Below are 23,967 nucleotides of genomic sequence, written 5' to 3'. Positions count from 1 at the left end.
ATCTTCCGCATGGTGGATGGGGGACATGTTTTGAAGTGCGCTAAGTAGCCTCCATTTATTTTTTGACCAAGAGTGCTGCTGCAACCTTCTTTTTTATATACTTTGTATTTGCCACAGCAGCGTGCACCCGTGTATTAGGTAGTTGTGCTGGCTATTTTTCTTTTTTGTGTTTAATTTCTGCCCCTTTTAGGTACTGCCTTTATTTGGGCCTTTGGTATAAAGGCATTGTCTGCACTCCAATGGATAAAAAAAAGCTGCAGGGTACATAATGAAGTGCTCCACAAACCTATACATAGTTAAAGTCTCAGACGAAACAAGGACACATATCCATCTATGACATCTACAATTTACAGAGTTTCATAGTGTCAATTACAAATGCAAAGTAATGTTTCATTTTACGTCAATGGAGAATTTCTTTTTCCCTGTCGGCACTTGTTACAGGGAAATGAATACATGTACATGGGCTTGTACAGAGCAGACAAGTCATTAGTCGAACAATCACAGCAAAGAGAACAATGAGCATAGGTGCAGCTGGGACAGCGGCTGCGAAACTCTACACTTATACAGCCTAAAACTTGTGAAACAAAACACCAGATACATAAATTATTTCCTCTAGGAATAAGAAAGATTACATTTTTCCCAGACATAAAAACACAATACAATATCCCAAGCATATTTTACCTTTTAAAAAATGTAAATCAAATACAGTCATATGCCAAGTTACCATTGCAACATATACAATTTATACATCACTGCTTTGTCTTTTACCTTATTATACTCACCCTCTATGATCTGGAGTGGGCAACATATCTGTGGACCCAACCTCCATTCATTACATGGTCAGCTATTAACTTAAATAGAGGCATGTGATGCTATATTCACTCAATGTGGCTGATAGTCCGGGGTTAGAAACGCTTGACCTGCAGAGATCAGCTGATCTCTACGTAATAAAGTATACATTTGGTGACTTTTTTTAGGTATAGTAACAGAACCACCCCTTTTCTTAATGCATACCTGCTGAAAATCAGGTGATCATCAGGGGTTTGGCAGCTGAAACCCTTAGAAATCAGACATTATTGCCGATGCTGAAAGCAGACATAATTCCCTACCTAATAATTGGGCAACCATGTAATACATGTCAGCACTGACGCCAAGTACAAACTACAATACTATGTTTCTACAAATGCTTTTCTGTTTTCTGAAAAAGATCAAAAACGACACCAACAGCCCCATGTGGACCAGGTCCAACAGTTCTTCTATTATTACCTGTAGGCTGAAATAAAATATATGTATTTATGGTAACCAATCCACCCCAGGCCATGTGCATTGCAGGTTTCATTTTCCATACTATGGATGTATTCATACAGCATTTCACTCTGCACAGAACACTTTCACATACAACACGTCAAATTTACTTTTTTTTTGGATTGACAATTTTAATTTAATGAATGAAATGCATGAAACTAAAGCAGATTAATTAACAAAACTATGTAAATAGAATATGTTCTATATGTGTTCATAAATATAGATCAATAACAGCTCAAAATATTCCAATATATTGAGATCAGATGACACAAGCTACAGCAAAAATGTGGTGAAAATATGTTGTGTGCATGATCATGTTCTAAATATGTTGCTAGAACTACTTCAATTTCTACATTATGGTTTTTCTTGGCTACGGGGTTGAGGTTTAAAAAAAAAATAAAAAATGTCCTAGGATCTGCATAGCAATATACAGCAAAATGCACGGGTACTCCGGCCCTGAGACATCTTATTCCCTATCCAAAGGATTGGGGACCCCCGCAATCTTGTATTCGCCACCCACCTGTTTGAGCTGCACGCCGCGGTGCCAGCTCACAAACAGCCGGGTGGCGACCACGGAGCCGAAGTATTGTGACGTCACCACTCTGCCCTGTGTGACGTGGAATCCCCCCACCCCCACCCCGCCCCCGCTATGCAAGTCTATGGGAGGGGGCGTGACTGCCGCCACGCCCCCTCCCATAGACTTGCATAGCGGGGGCGGGGGGTGACGTCATGATACTCTGGCCCGTGGTTGCCACTCGGCTGTTTGTGAGCTGGCACCACGGCGTGCAGCTCAAACAGGTGTGTGGAGAATACAAGATTGCGGGGGTCCCCAGCGGCGGGACCCCCACGGTTAGACATCTTATCCCCTATCCTTTGGACAGAGTATAAGATGTCTCAGGGCCGGTGTACCCCTTTAAAGAATACCTGTCATTTTTACATAGAGAAGAGTAAAGACAGCATCAAGGAGAGGCCTCTGAGCAGGTGATGGACCAGGCAGCCAACCCAGGTGAAGATAAAAAATCCCAAAAATCACAGCACCAAGCAGGCCCTGGATCTTGTGCAAAAAGCTGCTGTCATTTATTATCCCATAAACAACTGCAACATTTTGGCAGCAGTAGCCTTTGTCATTTTTACAAACATCTGACACATAATAGTGACATGTCAGAAGTGATACTGAGTCCAGGTGCTAAGACCCCTACCAATCACTAAAACTAAGTAGCTATAAAGGCTATGCATCTTTGTTTTGGCTTAGATCGGCTTGAAAAGCAAAGCACAAGATGAACAGATTCACAGCAGACCTTGTGTACAGACAAGATCTGAAGAAGGTCTAAACTGTCTAAGGCTGGGTTCACACCACGTTTTGTTAAATACGGTCCCCGTACACGGCTGGGAGGAGGGGGGGTGGGGCTTAATCGCGGCGCCCGCACTCAGCCGTATTCGGGAACCGTATTTAATGTATGTCTATGAGCCGACCAGAGTGAACCGCAGCCTCCGGTCGGCTTTGTTTTCGGCCGTATGCGGTTTCCCGACCGTAGGCAAAAACGCGGTCGACCACGATGCGGGCGCTGCGATTAAGCCCCGCCCCCTCCTCCCAGCCGTATACGGGGACCGTATTTAACAAAACGTGGTGTGAACCCAGCCTAATACAGCCTACAATTCTACTAGAGAGATTAATAGAGGTTACTAAAGACAGAAATATCAATAAGTTTAATGGGAGCGTTATACTTCTGTCTTCAATAAACTCCTCTAGAGGTGGATGCAGGCAGCCAGAACTGTATTATTTAATTCTATAGCTCATGGAGTCATGAAGCAGGGGATTTGGCTCTCTCTGTATTTAGAAATCTTTGGATCTACCACCTCTGGAGATATAATATGAATTAATCATCCCATCATGTTGGACAATAAATACATTCTATCATACGGAATAATGTTACCTTTTAATGGGTGAAGGGGCAGTGATTTTGGTCGTGCCTTCGTTTTCCCTATTTTCTCCATTTGTCATTATTTGTTCTACATTATTTGAGCCTAGAAAAGAAAACTTCATATTGTTAGTTGGTAACCTATTGCTGCTTCACGCACTGCAGACAAATACTCATGTTATATTACATTTATCTCAGCTCTGCTTACTCTGTCTTCTCAGATCAGTAACGCAAAAATCTAAATCCCGCTTGGGGCTAAAATCACCAGTCAGAGACGAACGTGTTTCTTTGAAGTAGTTTTTGCTCTGCTGATATAGCAGTATTGTCAAAGCTGGTCTGATTTCTGAAAAAGTGTTGGGATTTTTGCTATACTCAGCTGTCATTGAAGGTTTTTCTTTGGAAATTCATTCTCCAGAGGTTCCATTCCATCAAAAATCTACTCTATACCACATCTTTCGGAAAAAAGTGAAAGTTAAGCCGAGAAAACCAAAGGTCATCAACAAAGCGATAACCTGAAGAACAATTTGTATAACTTTGTGTATAACTTTTGCATGTAATGGCCATCAATATACACTGCTCAAAAAAATAAAGGGAACACTTAAACAACACAATGTAACTCCAAGTCAATCACACTTCTGTGCAATCACACTGTCCACTCAGGAAGCAACACTGATTGACAATCAATTTCACATGCTGTTGTGCAAATGGAACAGACAACAGGTGGAAATTATAGGCAATTAGCAAGACACCCCCAATAAAGGAGTGGTTCTGCAGGTGGTGACCATAGACCACTTCTCAGTTCCTATGCTTGCTGACTGATGTTTTGGTCACTTGTGAATACTGGCGGTGCTTTCACTCTAGTGGTAGCATGAGACGGAGTCTACAACCCACACAAGTGGCTCAATTAGTGCAGCTCATCCAGGATGGCACATAAATGCGAGCTGTGGCAAGAAGATTTGCTGTGTCTGTCAGTGTAGTGTCCAGAGCATGGAGGGGCTACCAGGAGACGTGGAGGAGGCCGTAGGAGGGCAACAACCCAGCAGCAGGACCGCTACCTCTGCCTTTGTGCAAGGAGGAGTAGGAGGAGCACTGCCAGAGCCCTGCAACATGACTTCCAGTAGGCCACAAATGTGCATGTGTCCACTCAAACGGTCAGAAACAGACTCCATGATGGTGGTATGAGGGCTCGACGTCCACAGGTGGGGGTTGTGCTTACAGCCCAACACCCTGCAGGCCATTTGGCATTTACCAGAGAACACCAAGAGTGGCAAATTCGCCACTGGCACCCTGTGCTCTTCACAGATGAAAGCAGGTTCACACTGAGCACGTGACAGAGTCGTGAGACGCCGTGGAGAATGTTCTGCTGCCTGCAACATCCTCCAACATGACCGATTTAGCGGTGGGTCAGTAATGGTGTGGGGTGGCATTTCTTTGGGGGCCGCACAGTGCTCCATGTGCTTGCCAGAGGTAGCCTGACTGCCATTAGGTACCGAGATGAGATCCTCAGACCCCTTGTGAAACCATATGCTGGTACGGTTGGTCCTGGGTTCCTCCTAATGCAAGATAATGCTCGACCTCATGTGGCTGGAGTGTGTCAGCAGTTCCTGCAAGAGGAAGGCATTGATGCTATGGACTGGCCCGCCCATTCCCCAGACCTGAATCCAATTGAGCACATCTGGGACATCATGTCCTGCTCCATCCACCAACACCATGTTGCACCACAGACTGTCCAGGAGACTGTCAGGACATTCCTCAGGAGACCATCCGCCACCTCATCAGGAGCATGCCCAGGCATTGTAGAGAGGTCATACAGGCACATGGAGGCCACACACACTACTGAGCCTCATTTTGACTTGTTTTAAGGACATTACATCAAAGTTGGATCAGTCTGTAGTGTGGTTTTCCACTTTGATTTTTAGTGTGACTCCATATCCAGACCTCCATGGGTTTATAAATTTGATTTCCATTGATCATTTTTGTGTGATTTTGTTGTCAGCACATTCAACTATGTAAAGACGAAAGTATTTCATACGATTAGTTCATTCATTCAGATCTAGGATGTGTTATCTTAGTGTTCCCTTTATTTTTTTCAAGCAGTGTATGTTTTATACTTGCACACAAGGCTTCTTTTGCTGGGCAAACAATGGTTCTCCCAAAGTCGTTTATGTTTATAGGCAAATAAAAGGCAATGTTCACCTGCAAAAAAATGTTCATTGTCCATATGCATCTAGAATTAAAACTATTTATATTTAGACTTTAATAAAATACTATCTTGTATCTACAGCTCCTATGCAGACCTATCAATTTCCATGGTAACAGAAAACATGTAAACAAGCACTGTGTAGCCTGATTCTACAGTCATTGCTTTTCCTGACTTGATAACATACATGTAATCATAAAAGGATGCATATCCAATTTTGACCCCACTGGTAATAAAAATGATTTAAAAAAAGGCAGGTTTTAGTTGTGGCACAACTGTTGGCACAAAGAAAGTTGGTATATTAAGGGATAACAATACCTGGCTGCTGTGTGAGAGCTGTTCTTTTAGGATAAGTCTTACTCCTACTTCTCTCCACCCTTTGATCAGGCCGTGGCAACTGGATGGACATGTCTCTGCACATCTGTGAGGCAGTCCTACCACTGGGGATAACAGATTGCAACAAAGAATACATGTAAAATAAGAGTACAAAGTTGGTGATAACATCTGCACATGAATCCTATCACATTTACCATACAATGTTGTGTTCATCATTTATCAGACCTACAACATGTTGACTATAAGTACATATAATATTTAGGACTATTAAGGCTATGGAATTTCCCCTTGAAGCAGCCTCCCATTCATTTCAATGGATTTCTGCTGCTCTGCTTACTTGCAGAACTTTCAACGAGAAGCTGTATTCCACTGGAAGATTAAACATGCTCAATATTCTGGAGGAAGTCCCATTTGTTTGCTGCAGGCTTCCAGGGAGTATGAGCTGGCATATTCAATCACCCTCATCCGGTGAACCACTACAGAGGCTTGCTCGACATTGCTGCATATCCATGCTGAGAGCTGCCCTGGGCATGTACTACCATCACAACCTTGTACCAGGCATCCTGCAGCGATGGCGGCAGCCTCTGTACTGGTCACCGGATGTTGGTAAGCTCTTTAAAGCTCCCATTATACACAGCCACCTGTTAATCATTGTCACAGATTCCAGAGGATTTCTGTTCCATTTACCATGAAGCAAAAATTATGTGGATCCACAAAAAAAAAAAATCAACAGTGTGAATGAGATCTTAAAATGTGATAGAGAAACAAACCACAAGGAATTTTAGAGGAGAAAATACAGAGTCTGCTAAGTTCCCACAGGGAATACAATGATATTTGAGGTTTGTGGATACAATGAACACTGCAAATAATATTCCTAAGGTTGGTATTCCACTGAGGATGTTAGCTGCAAGTCAATAGCAAAATGCCAGATCCACTTGGCGTTTTTCGGTTTGGCGTTTTTCAGTTAAATTTTGGGCTCAGGGGCTGGTTTTTCAAAACGCCCTACAAAACCTAGTTTGGAGTTTTTTGCACAGAAATCGTGGTGTTTTTTTTCCCCATAGAAGTCTATGGGAGAGCAAAAACACCAAGAAAAACGCTATGTTGGTTTTAACTTTGGTGTTTTTGCAGGCAGTTTTTATTATTTTTGGGACTTAAGTGATCAAAAAAAGTGATGGAGATACCTTTTTTGTTAAAATTTTGTAGGGTACCATTAAAAAAAAGATATAAAAAAGATACAATAGTGATGGAAAAAATTTTAATTATCGAAATGTATCTTTTAAACAGGGATCAATTTATGTGTGCAGGCAGGGCAATAAAAATGTAGCCGACAATAATTAAAATGTAGTGTGTTATTCACTTTTTTTTAAACATTTTTAAAGTAGTACTACTTCTCCCAGCATGGAACACAGAGTTCCATGATGGGAGTAGTAGTACCTGTACTAACTGACAGATCACCCCCGGTCAGATGTGATCCTCCTGTATAATGTATAGATGCGGCCGGCCGCTCTTCTATGGTCCCCTGCACTGACGTATATATACACCTATTCATATTACCCGCAGAGAGCAGTGATTGGCCAGATGGTTCCAGCCATTCACATCTCTGTGGGAAATATGAATAGGTGTATATATACGTCAGTGCAGGGGACCATAGAAGAGCGGCTGCATCTATACATTATACAGGAGGATCACAGCGGGTGTCAGGAGTGACACTCGCTGCTATCTGTCTATTAATGCAGGTACTAAACTCCCAGCATGGAGCAGAGTGTGCTCCATGTTGGGAGTAGTAGTACCTGCAGCTAAGGACAGATCACACTGGGTATCACTCCTGACATCCCCTGTGATCGTCCTTTCTATTGCAGAGATACGCAGCGGCTTTCTCCTGCGCTCTGCATCTCTGCTCTTTACTCTGGCTGGTTTGAGATGGAAATTTGTGCCCTGTGCAGACTTGCCTCCGCTCCTCCCCCCAGATAGCAGCTTAATGTTCCCCGTGTGGTGCGGTAAGTATTACTTACCCCTCCACGATGCTCCGGGTCCAGCGCTGGTCTTCCGGTGTCTTCTCGGCCCTCTCCGGTGACGTCAATACGCTGCTGCGCACGTCATCCAATAGGAATGGCGTACACAGCGGCGTAATGACGTCGCTACGCAGGCCCAGTAAGTCCTTGCGGAAGACAGCGGAGGACCGGAGAAGACAGCGGAGGACCGGAGAAGACCAGGAGAGCCCAGCAGAGGACCGGAGATGACCAGGAGAGCCCAGCGGAGGCCCGGGGTCACCATCGGGAGCGGCGGGGACACCATCGCGAGCGGTGGGGACAGGTGAGTACAGCTTCCTATACTTTACATTGCATGAATCCCTCAACATACGATGGATTAGACAAACGATGACTTGTTTGGAACGTCGCCCTTAACCTCTCCTCCACCTGTCTGTATGTCCGCTCTCCCTCGTATGTGTATATTCTGTCAAGCAAGATGAAATAAAGAAGCTTGAACTATCCCTGAAGACCTGGTGACAGCTCCATTCTTTCTTTGCTTGTTGTGGAATTGCCATTTTCACTTACCTGATGTGAGCACCGGGAAGGTCGGATAGAGTGCAGTGTTAGCAGCTCAGTGGACAGCAATACAGCAGTGCCGGGCGCCTTTCTGTTTAAGGACTGATAGAATTTGTCTGTTTTTTCGATAACAAACAATCACAGCTCATGTCTTATTTCATAACGAGCTCTGGTAAAATAAAAGCTGAGCTGTGATTGGTTGTAAAGGGAAAACCGGACAATGTTGGCCAGTATGTGAATTTACCCATACCCTAGAAGCAACAGGTCAAACATTCCCCAAAAACATATATATACTTTTCAATATGTGTTCTCCAATAGACATTTACCAACCTGTACCGATGTCTGGAACCTAAGGAGCCAAGTTTACTGAGCTTCCTCGACAGAGTGTTTGGATCATTTTCTGGAATCCTTTAAGGCAAAAATATGGGGAAAAAACTAAACTGTAGCAATGTCAAAATATATTTCAATGATTACAAAAGTGTCCCATAACCAGTCATTTGGAAACCATAATTGGCTCTTGGGTCACCTGCATGTGATGGCTCAACCGCCCAGAATTGAGGTTTCTCTTCTCCTGGCAGTCGGTGCAAAGTCCCAGCTATAATTCTGACAGCTTGGGCTTCCGTGATTCCAGCAGAATGGGCCTTGAGCAAATTATCAGGCTGCTGCTTTTTAAAGACGGCAGCCTGGCTTTAAGCCCATTAGTGACTGTAGTTTATAGACGTAAGGTGGTCAACTAAGAGGACAAATATATCTTAATTTTTTCATTATTTTTTCCTGCCGTGTGGACATAACCATACTGTGAGTCTTCCATTGTTAGTTACTTATTTCCTTTTTGACTGTTTACTTTGGCGTCAGAGCATACTGAGCCATACATGTTAATGTATACTCCACAAGTCTTCATCATAGATCCTAAGCTATCTTTGCAGAACTACTGATGCTGCATGTTCTGTGTGTATTATTGCTTGTATTTTATAGTCCCTTAAAGGGGTTGTCTAGTATAAGATGAACGCTGCTTATTTTTTTGCAAACACAGCACCACTCCTGTCCACAGTTTGTATGTAGTACTGCAGCTCAGTATCATTTACTTCAATGAAGCTGAGCTACAATACCAGAGACAACCTGTTGACTGGAGTGGTGCTGTTTTTACAAAAAAAGAAGCAGTGTTCTTCTAATCCTGAATTAACCCTTTAATAAAAACAATACAGTAGTATATCAGTAGTATCCTATGTACTGTATCTGCCATTACAAATATTTGATGTACAGTACTTTGCAGCAGTGACTGATCTGAGCGATACTAATAGAGTCAGGTAAGAATTCTTTATTCTGTATCAATTAACCAATATGTTGGAATGGACAAGGAAATAAACTGCACATTGTTTAAAAGAAGATACAGTTATCGGGTGTACTACATAGAGCAGGATTTGTACAGCTGTTAGCTTTAAAAAGAAACCTGTGTCTCCTTCTTGTGATAGATATGCAATGAGGAGCTGTTTTAAAACATGAAAGAATGTGCTTTTTCACAGCAAAATCCACCCACACAGCTAAACTATGAAGAACTGAAACCCATCATTTCACCAGTGGGGCTGCTGTGCTGTTTGTCTGGTCTACGTGATTTTGCTGTGACTATAAGGATATGTTTAGTAGATGTTTAGAATTCCCCCTGTAATTGTAGAACTACTTAGGATGTGGTTAAATAGCACAAAGCCAAGTGATATATTCATAGAAAAGTTACATAATAACACTGTATGGAGAATATGTTGCACATTCTTTCAATGAGTGAGAACATATGTCACCATATAAGAGCCATCTGTAACAGTAGTTTTTTCTTACCACATATATACTTGAGGTATACAGGAAGGATAAAAAAGTAGTTTCATGAGTTCACTTGCTAGTGCTAAGGTATAAGGAATCCAGAAAGAAGAACCCACAAGTTCTTGGCATTACATGATCTGTATAAAATGTATGTTCGCATTAAGTAATGTGAACGGAATCTTTGCTCGCAGATTTCTGCAAGCAGAGATTCCATCTGGCGGCCGGCACTGACAGCAACGCAAGGCTCGTGGACTTCCACACAAAGAATAAACATGTTCTTTGAATGGATCAATTACAGCGGCGGAATTGTCCGCTGCTGAAATTCCGCAGTGTGAACGGGACGGCGGAAGACCCACTCAGACTAATGTAAGGCCAGGTTGACACAGCAGAATTTCTGCACTGAATTCTGCTTGAAAATTCTGCATGAATTTATAGCAAATTCACTTTAACGAAATTCCTGCAGCGTAAAATCTGCAGCAGAAATTCTGTGGAATCCCATTGAAGTTTATTGGCTATAAATTCATGCAGAATTCAGTGCAGAAATTCTGCCATGTGAACCCGGCCTTAGGCCGGGTCCACACAGCGGAAATTCCGCCTATCTGCATTAATTCTGCAACCGCATTGATTCGATGCAGAATTCTGCAGATTTTAAACACATGCGGAATTGGTGAGGAAATGTTCACACGGATTCCGCTTCTCATTACTCGGCAGCCACCCAGAACTCCTGCAGTGCTGCAATACTACTACTCCCATCATGGAACAGACTCATTTACATAATAGGAATAGTAGTTCCCTGGCTTCAGGTGTCTGTGGGCGGCTGGGGAAACTACTGTAGCGCTGGTACTCTCCAGCCGCTCGCAGACTCCTACAGCTGGGGAAACTACATGATGGAAGTAGTAGTATCCCCGGCTGCTGGGGTGTGTGGGTGAATGTGGAAAAAAAATATTGATATTATTAAACTAAACATTGATAGTTCGTGCAGATTCCGATCAGAATCTTCATGCTTTCCATGCAAATTCCACACAAATTCTGTAGAAAGTCAGCCCCATTGACTTCAATGGGATTCCGCAGCCGAAGTCTGGAAAAATATAAGACCAGACTTATATTTTTCCGGACTGCGGAAAACAGAATTTCAGCAGCGGAATTCCGCATACAGAATTTCTGCTTTGTGAATGACAGTGTAGAATCCCATTAAAGTTAATGAGCAAAAGAAATTAATGCGGAATTCTGTGCAAAAAGTTAATGCAGAATTTCTGCATTGAATTCTTCATGAATTTAAAGCCAATACACTTCAATGGGATTCTGCTGTCCCATTCACACATCAGAAATTCTGCTGCAGAATTTCCGCTGCAGGAATCCCATTGAAGTGTATTGGCTATAAATTCATGCAGAATTCTGCCTGCGGAATGTCAGCACGGAAAATCTCAGTGCGGACATTCCTTACAGTGCGGGGCACCGTCAGAATATGCCGGCGCTAGGCACAGAATGCGCCATTTCATAGATGGTTATGCATTTCCGTGCTGGAAACATCTGGCACGGAAATTCCGCCATGTGCACAGAGCAGCAGAATCCCACTGAATTCAACGGGACTCTGCTGCAGCGGAAATTCTGTGTGGACATTTCAAGCGGAATTTCTGCCGTGTGAACGTGGCTTAAGAGGTTCACACCACGAAATTCTGACGTGCAATTCTGACCTCATGCATTTTGGCCCATAGTACAATGCACAAACCATGCAGAATCTTATTACGCCCCATAAAGTGCCTGCTTGCTTCTGTTTGTTTCACAAAAGTAACCTGAACTGCACATACTGGTATGGTATACTTTCCTGTCTATTTTTCCATAATACCCTTCTACAGTGGTCCCTCAAGTTACAATATAAATTGGTTCCAGGACGACCATTGTATGTTGAAACCATTGTATGTTGAGACCAGAACTCTATGGAAACCTGGTAATTGGTTCTAAAGGCACCAAAATGTCATCCAAAAATAGGAAAAACTGAGGATTAAAGAAAAATAAGTAGATAACTAATATAGATAAAGCAAGTCCTTACATATAAAAGTAAGAAAGATCTGCTGGGAGCTGTAATCACTGTCTATGGCAGTGTTTCCCAAGCAGGGAGCCTCCAGCTGTTGCAAAACTACAACTCCCAGCATGCCCGGACAGCCAAAGGCTGTCCGGGCATGATGGGAGTTGTAGTTTTGCAACAGCTGGGGCACCCTGCTTGGGAAACACTGGTCTATGTAGAGGACAGGATCTTCTTCGGGGTCCTGTACAGAACACGCAATGTCCTAAAAAAGTAACATGGAGTCGCCCTCACCTGGTGTCCAAAGGAGCAGGTAACCCTGGAACAGGTAAAGTGTACAGAACAACATGTTATACCTCCCTGTACTGTAGGGGGCGCTACCAGACATCAGTCAGTGCATACACTTCAGAAATACAGGGGTTTTACCAGTAAAATGCCCATTCTGATTGGTCAGTTCTTCTGGCCATTGACATGTTTCGCAGATCTGGACTGTCTGTACATTGTATGTTGAGTCTGGTTTCAAGTTACAATGGTCCAGAAAAGACCATTATATGTTGAAACTATTGTATGTTGAGGCCATTGTAAGTTGAGGGATCACTGTACTAATTTTAGAAGAAACAAGTTATATATGCTTATACGGTTTCATTTTTGTCCATCAGCAATGGCCAATACAGTGAGAACAAGGCATGTATACGAACCTGAAGAACGTGTGGTGCTCCACACAACATTTCCACAGATGCTTACAGGCCACTTTGTTCCGGGTTTCAAAAAAGAATGAGGTTTCCGAGCACTAAAAAAGATACAAAGAAGGGACAATGAGAAGGCAGACAGTTTTATGGCTGTAATGAAATTGCCCTTAAACCACTGATTTATTTGCAGGTTCATTCAGCATTTGTTCCATCATGGTGAGGTATGATTGGCATTTCTCCTTCAAAAATGAAAAGAAACACAACCTCCGCCAACTCAAACACAAAATGATTTCGGCTGGCAGGGGTCCAAGCCCAGCGCTGACAATATACACAGGTGTTTGCAGAAATAACTAGCATGATGTGTGCTTTGACCCCATTACAGATATAAGAGCTGCTAACAAAAACATCAGTAGCATTAGCACTATATACAGAAACTGTACTTGGCCCACAAAATCAAATATTTATTCTATTTCTATATGTATTATTTTAGTATACGTCACATTGAGGTCTCCGGTACATGGCACGATCTCTGTACCAAGGCACATTTAGTCATGGCTTTATACTACAAAGTCATGTGAGACTCAATGTGACCATTTACAATTCTTCCGGTGGTATCATATTATGGGGTACACTGCCCTCAATTATTGTCTGGTTGAAGCACAAAGGGGGAAAAAAGCTCTCTATGAAATCAGAGTCATATGGATGTACAACGTGGGTGCACTACAAAACACGGCCATAATGTGGCCATGTACATCATGTTGAAATTAAATGGGAACTGTCATTTTAGAAAACTTTTGATATGTCATAGAGATATATGAGAAGTTTTGAACGGCTGGGGTCTAAGTGGTTAGACCTTACCAAACAGCAGAATGAGCCGGGAGAAGTGTGCCCTTCTCTTCTGGGTCTGTGTCAAAGGACCAAGACAATCTCATGTTGGAAGTCTATGGGACAGTCTCGTGGTCATAGACAAAAGGTGATCGTTTGGGGACTAAATAGGAGACAATTTACATCCAGCCTCTGGATCAGTGGGGTTACAGCAATCTGACCTTCACTGATCAGCTAATTGATCCCTATCCTGAGAATAGGGGATATCTTTTGATGTTGAGCTAATCCGTGACATCAATAATCCAAGAATTCTGAACTGATATAATACCAGAAAAAAAATATAATTTTACAAACCTGAAAGCAGATGACTAAGTGTGGCTTAGTGGGATGAAAATGTATAAATGTTTTTCAGATAGATGACCGATTAATAGACAGATGGACAGACTAACTGTAATGGCTGATCGAGCTCTTATTACACCTTCTATCCTATGCTGCAAACCTGCATTTTAAATGAGCACTGTAAGATGATGACACCAAGCTTTGTAGCACGGTACAGTCTATAGAGGATGTGTATAGGTTACAAGATGACTTGGATAGACTAAGTGTCTGGGCATCCACTTGGCAAATGAGGTTCAATGTGGATAAATGTAAAGTTATGCATCTGGGTACTAATAACCTGCATGCATCGTATGTCTTAGGGGGGATTAAACTAGCAGAGTCACTGGTAGAGAAGGATCTGGGTGTACTTGTAGATCACAGACTACAGAATAGCATGCAATGTCAGGCTGCTGCTTCCAAAGCCGGCAGGATATTGTCATGTATAAAAAGAGGCATGGACTCGAGGGACAGGGACATAATACTCCCCCTTTATAAAGCATTGGTACGGCCTCACCTGGAATATGCTGTTCAGTTTTGGGCACCAGTCCATAAAAGGGACACTGTGGAGCTGGAAAGGGTGCAGAGACGTGCGACTAAACTAATATGGGGCATGGAACATCTTAGCTATGAGGAACGATTAAAGGAGTTACAATTGTTTAGTCTTGAGAAGAGACGTTTAAGGGGGGATATGATAAACGTATATAAGTATATTAATGGCCCATACAAAAAATATGGAGAAAAACTGTTCCAGGTTAAACCCCCCCAAAGGACGAGGGGGCACTCCCTCCGTCTGGAGAAGAAAAGGTTTAGTCTAAAGGGGCGACACGCCTCCTTTACCGTGAGGACGTGAATTTATGGAACAGTCTACCTCAGGAACTGGTCACAGTAGGAACAATTAACAGCTTTAAAACAGGGTTAGATACATTCCTGGAACAAAATAACATTAATGATTATGCAGAATTATAAAACTACATCCCTGCCCCTTATCCCCTTCCCTTCAATTCCCTGGTTGGACTTGATGGACGTATGTCTTTTTTCAACCATACTAACTATGTAACTATGTAAGATATAAAAACGTTTTATATGTTGTACATCTTGGCAAAACAATAGTTTTTGTAATATACTTCTTTAAACAATTTTCACATTTTATTAAAGGAAACTGCCTTTGAAAATCCCACCACTAGGGGTCCCCATACATCCTAGGACACTGATGAGTCCCACAGCAGCATGAGGGTGTCCAAGGCTCATGGACACAAGATGGCTGATTGACATGGCTACAGGAGGAACACAGCCTGCAGCAACACTGCTGTAACACAGAGTTTTACCAAACATGTGCCTCCAGCTGTTGCAAAACTACAACTCCAAGCATGCCTGGACAGTCAAAGGATGTCTGGGCATGCTGAGAGTTGTAGTTTTGCAAAGGCTGTAGGCACACAGCTGAAGGCAACACTGCTGCAAAAGAGTTATCAAAACACTGTACCCCTAATTATTTCAAAACTACAAGTCCCAGCATTACAGGACTGCCTAAGGATGACACACATAAATGACATAGGAAAACACTGTACTTTTAGCACTAAACCATTGCACTACTTTAGAAAGATGTAAGTTATACACTCAATATATTGTCTTTGGTGGTAAAGTACAGGCAATCTCCAATAATCACTGTGTGTGTGTACAGCATGAAACCATAGAGGAAAGGGTTACAGAGCAGGGTTGCCAGGCTAACTCCCGAGAGCAATGAGTCAGCAGAGTGAGGGAGGGGGGAGGAGTCATCACAGTACAGGCAAGAGAACAACATGCCCCCTCCCTTTGGAAAGATGACAAAGGCATTGAGCAGCTGTAATATGCAATTTTTTTGTGAAATATTGGTGATATATATATATATATATATATATATATATATATAAATTATATGTACATAATCAGGATTAGGTACTGAGTAACTGTTACAGTTGCACTCCAGCAGGACTCACTTTCTGACTCCCGTTGTCACTTTTGGTCCTGTGTCTCTGTTCCTTGTGTCCCCACAGCTCAGGCGGACTCACTTTCTTAAAGGGCCAGCACCCAATTAGTTCTAGCACCTGCACCTGTTCCCTGGGCTTTAAGTAGGGATCGACCGATATCGATTTTTTAGGGCCGATATCGATAATCTGTGGAGGTTAAGGCTGATAGCCAATAACTTATACCGATATTCCGGGGTCCTCCTGAGTCCTGCCACTGCCCCCCCCCCTACCTATCCTCTGCCCAGAGACCACTGCCGCCCGCTTCTCTCCCCCTGCCGGTCCTTAGTCCAACCACCACCACTGCCCCATTGCCTCCCCCATTCCCGGTTTTATGATTACCTGTTCCCAGGGCCCGGGCTCCGCGCTACTTCTGGCTGCGGCGGCGTCCTGAGCTGTCACTGTGCGCACTGACGTTGACGTCGCGTTGAGGATGTCACACGTCATTGGGCAGCGCAGTGTCACACAGGACGCCGCAGGAGCCAGAAGTAGCGCGGACCCCAGGCCCTGATAATTATAAAACCGGGGATGGGGGAGGCAATGGGGCAGCGGCGGCGGTCTCTGGCCGGGGCAGTGCGGTGGGGGGTGCGGTGCGGGCAGTGTGGGAGGCGGGGCATTATCGGATTATCGGCAAGGTAATTGCCGATACCGATACCGTCCAAAATCGTGAATATCGGTAGATATTATCGGCCAAACCGATAATCGGTCGATCCCTAGCTTTAAGTATCTGCCCCTCCCTGTTCCCGGGGTGGATCTTTGGTATTCCTTGGTTATCTTGCCTTAGTGAAGTCTTGTTCCCAGAGTCTGTGTATCTGTTCCTAGTTCCGTCCTATCCGGTACCTGTGTTCCTGCCCTGTCCTGTCAGCCACTCCTGCCATGTCTTGTCAGCCACGTCCTGCCAGCCACGTTCTGCCAGTCTCTGCCTGTACCACGTCACCCCCCCAGCTACCTGTGTGGACGAGTCATGCCAGGGGTAGCGACCTGGGTGCCACCTGCCGCAGCAAGACCATCCTGCTTTGCACGGCTCAAGTCTCCATCCACAAAGGCCCAGAGGATCCACTACCTGCTGTCCATCTGCTGTGATTCCTAACAGTAAGATCTGGCCATGGATTCCGCTAGGGCGTTTTTGTCAGATTTTTTGGGTCTTTTCAATCTGGCCTTGGATTCTGCTGAAGAACCTCTGCCAGAAGTGCTTCCTGCTGTCGTGGGCCGTCAATCGCAACAACTGAAGTTACTTTCAGCGATGATGCAACAGCTTTTGGCCTTGCAACAGCAGCAGGTACCACAATCTGGCCCACTACCAGTTCTTGCAGTGTCTCCTGGTTCCCAGCCATGCCTGTCTGTACCTTGTCCCAACATCCTTCCTTGCTACCAACTTTGCCCTTTTGCCGAAGAGGCTATGGATGTGGTCCGTTTGCATCTTCTGGCTCCTGCAGTGTCTACTGGTTCCCAGCCATGCCTGTCTGTACCTCGTCTGGAGCAACAACATCTTTCCTTGCTACCAACTTTGCCTCTTGCCGAAGAGGTCTTGTATTCGGACCATTTGCCCCGTCTAGCTCCTGCAATGTCTACTGAACATCCTTCCTTGCTACCAACTTTGCCTCTTGCCGAAGAGGCTATGGATGTGGTCCGTTTGCACCTTCTGGCTCCTGCAGTGTCTCCTGGTTCCCAGCCATGCCTGTCTGTACCTCGACTGGAGCGCCAACATCCTTCCTTGCTACAATTTTTGCCTCTTGCCGAAGAGGCTATGGATGTGGACCATCTTGTATTTTGCCAAGTTCATTGTCTTGTTATTCTTGTGTTGTCTTCTGTCAATTTTTCCTCTCCCGGTGCTCATCTTAGAAGACGGAAGACTCTTTGACAGAAGCCTGTTAGTTCCTTTGCCCTGTCCAGTGCCCCCTGGTCTTAGGTAGTGGGGAACTCTTTGAGTTCCAAAGAAGAGGGGAGACCAAAGGGGGGGTACTTTTGTACTTTTACAGTTGCGCTCCATCAAAAGTGCACATAAGGCAGATGCTTTAGAGTAAGTGCCAAAAGCGCTGTGCAGTGAGTACTTTCCCAGCTCCCCCTCTCAGCTCTGAGTGACAGCTCTAGCATCCGATCAGGATTCTGCTAGGGTGAGAATAGAGGAGGTGTAGAGAAAGCACTCAGTGCACTGAGCTCTGAGCACTTAGCATAAATAATCTGCCTCATGGGCACTAGGAATGATGGTGCTTGGTGAGCTACAAGACATTTTTTTTTTGTTGGTCATTCAACATGCAAGACTGGAACTCTTAGTATGTTTTAAATCCTCTCCACATAGTCTATATGAAACTGTCAGTCGGTTTGAGGACTAAAACTGCTGACAGATTCCCTTAAATGATTGAAACCCGTTATTTAAATCATTTGCATATTTTTTTCAATTATTTTAAATGCATAGTTTTTATGCAATATTGTTTACTAATGCAACACCAATATCAATAGAGATTGTAATGCCTATATTTAAAGTAGGGATCGACCGATATCGTTTTTTTAGGGCCGATACCGATAATCGGTGGAGGTTAGGGCCGATAGCCGATAACTTATACCAATATTTCGGTATAAGTTATCGGCCATTTATCCCCCTGCAACACTGCTGCAGATCATTGATTTAAAGCGGGCGCTTAAAATCAATGCACTGCAGTGGCTTTTGCGGTGCCATAGGCCGCCGCCGCCGCCACCCACTTCTCTCCCCCTGCCTGTCCGGGGGTCCTGAGACCTATTACCGCCACCGCGCCGCACTGCGCTGCACCGCTACCGCCCCCCCCCGACACGCCGCACCCGCTCCCCCAACCCGCTGCACCGCGACCGACCCCCCGCACCGCACCGGCCCCATTGCCTCCCCCATCCCCGGTTTTATAATTATCTGTTCCCGGGGTCCACATCTGGCTCCGGTGGCGTTCTCCTGAGCTGTCACTGTGCGCACTGACGGTGACGTCACGCATGTCACGTCACTGGTCAATGCGCACAGCGTAACGCAGGACGCAGCAGGAGCAAGAAGTAGCGTGGGCCCCGGGATCAGGTAATGATAAAAACGGGATGGGGGAGGCAATGGGGCAGGGGCGGTGCGGTGGGGGGTGCGACGCAGTGCGGCGGGGGAGCAGTCGCGGTGGGGTGCAGCAGGTCAGGGGGGGCGGTCGCGGTGCAGTGGGGGCGGTGCGGGGGCGCGGCATTATCGGCTTATCGGCAAGGTAATTGCCGATACCGATTATGTCCAAAATCGTGATTATCGGCCAATAATATCGGCCATACCGATGATCGGTCGATCCCTAATTTAAAGCCACTGTTCCATGAGGTAGAGTGTGTTGTATTTTTTTCCACATGCAATTTCTAATAAAAGGGGCAATATGTTGGCCTTCTTTATGCAATTAAATAAAACAAATCTTTAATTAGAGGAAATTACACTTTCATCAAAGGGATTTCACTGCAGAGTATGTTTAGCCGAGATTGCACGGGCAATTAACAAATATCTTTGGCAGAGCTTTGAATTTCTAAAAAACATTTAAATCCCAGCACCTGAATCTCACATGTAAATGTGCATTTTGCTTTTCCTCAAGTGCTTATTTATGTATTTTTGAAGATAAAACACCTCATCAAAGTAGAATTATCAAAAATACCACGGGGAACCTTTAAAGGAAAGGTCTTTGCTTTATTATTCATATGAATGAGCATATGGCAGTTTGTAAATCACAGTCACTGTTCTCTTCTTTGACTTGGAAAGTGGGGGGGCGCAATGAAAACAAAAAAAGTTACATGAAGATAAGATGGTATCATAACTAGTCATACGAGTTTACCAAAGTTACCCACACCCCACACCACTAACTGGAGGTTAGTTGGTACTGAGCTGGTGTCACCCCTTCTCCAGTTCCTAGCTAACCAGTACTCTCAACTGCGATGGAGACTATGCTCCATTCAACATTATCACTCAAAATGGTTGAAAAAAAACAACTAATTACTAGCTTTTTCCCAAGGGTACATTTCCAAGACCCCTTTGGTCTACCTATATGTGATCTGCTTATGCTGATAGATTGTAGGAGGTAATAAGCAGTGATAGGTAATTTTGTTGAAGATACATGATTTCCCTAAAGCGTTACACTGGCTGTTATAAGAAGCAGACAGATCTTTCAACTAACAATACCTCACAAAGACAGTCTAAGACAGACCGGCTCAGGAGAGCTTGCTGGGAGATGGCATTTTAATGACAAGTACAAAAATTCTAGTTAAAGCCGCTCTTCAAGTCCCACCTGTAGTACTAGAAACCCCTTGTATGTACCCAAGTGGCTTAAGAATCTGAATTGCTGAGGTTTCATGACAAGTAGAGTTGAAACATGACAATAGACAAATAATCATGTGTATTTAATGCAGCTCAGCCGCATCTTGTATGGGAAGAAAGAAGGTCCATAAAAACGACAGTCAGTCAGACATGTTTCGAGCGCAAGCGCTCGAAACATGTCTGACTGACTGTCGTTTTTATGGTGTAATGTAAAGCTGCTTGCAACGAAGTGCTGGACCCTCCGTACCTTCTTTCTTCAATATTGGATGCCTTGCCGGGCACCGGTCTGAGCACCGTACATCAGGGAAGGTGAGCTGGATCACTCACTTGTTTGTTCCATCTTGTACGGGCACCCTTAGTTCCTAAACTAAGGGTAACGTCACATGGACGGGATAACTTTACCTGTGGATCTGTGCCAGTAAAATCTACAATATATTATAGCATTAAACACGAAGCTGAGCTTTTACAAAACTCATCTATATGCTGAGGACATTTTCCCCATTTCAAATCCACAGCTTATCAATTACACTGTATTTGTTCCACAATTTCAGTCATTTTAACATAACAGGGGTAAAATCCACTGTGACTCATGAGCAATACCATTATGTTACAAATGTCTGCAAAGTTTATATAGATAATGCGGGAAGGAAGTATGTGTCCATGATATTTACACCATCATAGATCAGTTTTTACGGTAAAAAATAATAATAAATAATAATAAACATACAATTTTTTCTACAGACTTCCAGTTTTCCTTCAAAGCAATGTTAGTAAAATCATATGTGTTTCACACACACACACATATATATATATATATATATATATATATATATATATATATATAGACACATATATATGTACAGGAGCACAAATGTTTTTAAACAGACAAGTCAAAAAGTTTTATATTTTGCCAAGATGTAGAACATATAAAAAGATTTTAAATCTAAGATACTTTGTAAGAAACTTTTATATCCTTTTTATAGAAATCATGGCTTATTAAACACACCACTAGGGGTCCCCAGAACTTAATCCTGTCTGCCGCTTCATCTTTGTCGAAGCTGAAGCACAAGCAGGGACAAAGTCCAGCAAGTAAGGGCGGCACTAGCACTCCTCTGTGCTCACTCCGGTCCTGTCAGACTGCAGCATGAAAACAGAGAGGAGGGGGGTTACATAGCAGCATGCAGTGAGTGGATGAACTTTTTTTTCTTTTTTGGGGGGTTATGACAGGCACTCTAAAGGTAAAATGACCTACATCCCTGTACTGTTTTTCTCCCCTGAATCTGATTATTTCCAGGTTTTCTCTCAGAACTGTGACCCTACTGTTGTCAGAAGATACATAGTGTTCAGTGTGCATATAAAAGAGGTCAATTTGCTACTGTTTAGGATTGTGCCTTTCAAGTAATAGTAGAATCATAAGTCACAAGCTACTTTATAAAATACAGTGTATCCCCCATTGTATGCATTTTATGCTGGGGATCGCCCTTAGCAACAGACCACAAGGGCAGGATCTGCTCCCCCAGTATAAATGCACAACTGCATTTGGGGTTGAGCACCTCCTGCCATTTGAGACCACATCTTTGTTGTTGTTTAAATCTTATACTTGGAGGTGTATAAACTCCCACATTTAATGCGCCTTAATCCCTTTCTAGGCAGCATTAAGGTTCACCTGTGAGGCCGGCAACATATCAGCCAACTTGGATGGGGCTTATAGCCTGCCTTCCTCCTCCCATTATACATATGCCCAGCCACACTGGAGGTAACTGGGAGCAGGCGGTGAGTCGAACCTAATGCTGCTGTAATTGCCCACTGGCCCCTGGTTTTGCTTACCAGACACAGGTAGGTTAGTGTTAGGTCCCGTGCCACTTGAGAAACCTTGGCGTTGGTGTGCGGGCTCAGGTATGTCCTTCATATAAGGATATACTGGCTAATGTCTCAATTTTAACATCAGTTCAATCTACCACAGTAGTGCACCAAAATTTATGTATTAAAATACAGTATAACCTGCAAACTATCCTTCATTGCTTCGGGCTGCATTAACATTTCTTGAATATAAATTCGACCATTGTAGAGGTTTTTTCATATTTTGGTACTTGCCATGTTGCTAGAAAAGTTTGCTCCAACTATACAAGTTCACACAAGTTTATATAAACCACCATTAAAAAAAAACTACCACGGCCTCTAAATATCCACATAGTTTTCTGTGTTTATCTGCCTAGAATAGCTGAGGTTTCTGTATGAAGCGGCAGGCACGCTCTTTTTGGCATTAAACAAGTTCACTTGCAAACTACAATTAATCTATTCATTACATTTGACCTTTCGTTCTCCTACACATTCCATCCCGTTTTTTCTCTCCTTATGTTGTGCCAAATCAGCGAAAGTGAATACATTGCTTTACTAATGAACATAAAACTACAACTAAGGCCCCGTTCACACAGGCTTTGAAAGTCTGAATTGTTACATTAAGCCTTTATATTTTATTTAGGCAGTTGACTGCTGATGCCAGGTGCTATAACCAGATTCTGTCGGAGGGAAGTGAATAGACGGCATTGCTGGCCCTCTATTGTGACATTTATAACAGCATACACCAAAAAGAAACCTAGCATTTAATAGCCCATAGAAACTGGGTGGGACGTTAAGTCCAAGTAAGGCTGGGTTCACTTATGTCCGGGATCCGGCAGAGGTGAACTCAGCCTAGATCTCCCTGCAACTGATGCCACAACTGATGACAAGTTGTCATCAGTTGAATGGGATACGGTGTCCATTTTTTCTGGACGGCGGACAGGGGAATGCAGCAAGTTGCGTCCTCCTGTCCGATGCCATCCAGTGTGGGGGAACAATGGTAAAGTACCGTACTGCGGTAGAGGGGTAGACTTATACGGCGAGTATATCCCAAACTCTATATTTTAACTATAAAAGTTGGGGGTCGTCTTATATGCCCAGTCATCTTCTACGCCAGAAAATACGGTAGAATAGGACCCAAGACTATTAATAACCACCCTCTGTTTCCTATAAATGAGCCAGTTACTTACCCACTTGCACACATTCTCCCCCAGCCCAATCCTTTTCATTTTATACACCAACCTTTTATGTGGAACTGTATCAAATGCTTTAGAAAAATCAAGATATACAACCTTCAGCGATTCCCCCTGGTCCAGTGTGGAGCTCACCTCCTCATAAAAGCTGATCAGGTTAGTCTGACCAGACCGATCCCTCATAAACCCATGCTGATATGGGGTTATACATTAATTTTATCACGATACTCCAAAATAGCATCTCTTAGCTTAACCTCTATTGTTTGAGGGTTTTCTAACAGGCCTATAATTCCCGGGGTCAACTTTTGACCCCTTTTTAAATATTGGCACCACATTTACCATGTGCCAGTCTGGGGGAACAGACCCTGTTACTATAGAGTTCTTAAATATTAAAAATAGGGGTTTGTCTATTACATTACTTATTTCCTTTAGAACACGGGGGTGAATGCTATTTGGACCTGGTGATTTGTCTATTTAGATTTTTTGTAGACAGCACTGTACTTCTTCCTGGATTAGACAGTAGATATTATCATCATCAGATGAAGAAGTTAAGCCATGAATAGTAGTAACAACCAAATTCACAATGTCAGCCCAAAACATAGACATGAAAAGTT

The 23,967-nt window shown here is 43.5% G+C and overlaps 1 protein-coding gene across 2 annotated transcripts in view; it reads right to left on the bottom strand.

Annotated features, from left to right (window-relative positions):
• The window catches only part of EPB41L4A (erythrocyte membrane protein band 4.1 like 4A), a 298,574-nt gene that overhangs the window by 44,685 nt on the left and 229,922 nt on the right, over positions 1–23,967 (bottom strand). For both annotated transcript variants that reach the window (XM_056537472.1, XM_056537473.1), the window contains 4 exons: positions 12,840–12,931; positions 8,637–8,714; positions 5,743–5,864; positions 3,240–3,330 (listed from right to left, as the gene is read on the bottom strand). In XM_056537472.1, the coding sequence (XP_056393447.1) occupies positions 3,240–3,330; positions 5,743–5,864; positions 8,637–8,714; positions 12,840–12,931 (383 nt within the window). The remainder of the gene's footprint in view (positions 1–3,239; positions 3,331–5,742; positions 5,865–8,636; positions 8,715–12,839; positions 12,932–23,967) is intronic.

The sequence above is a fragment of the Hyla sarda genome, chromosome 1, assembly GCF_029499605.1.
Source record: "Hyla sarda isolate aHylSar1 chromosome 1, aHylSar1.hap1, whole genome shotgun sequence".
NCBI classification, from domain to species: Eukaryota; Metazoa; Chordata; class Amphibia; order Anura; family Hylidae; genus Hyla; species Hyla sarda.
The sequence above is the reverse complement of the archived record's forward strand: the minus strand, read 5'-3'. Positions and strand labels throughout refer to the sequence as shown.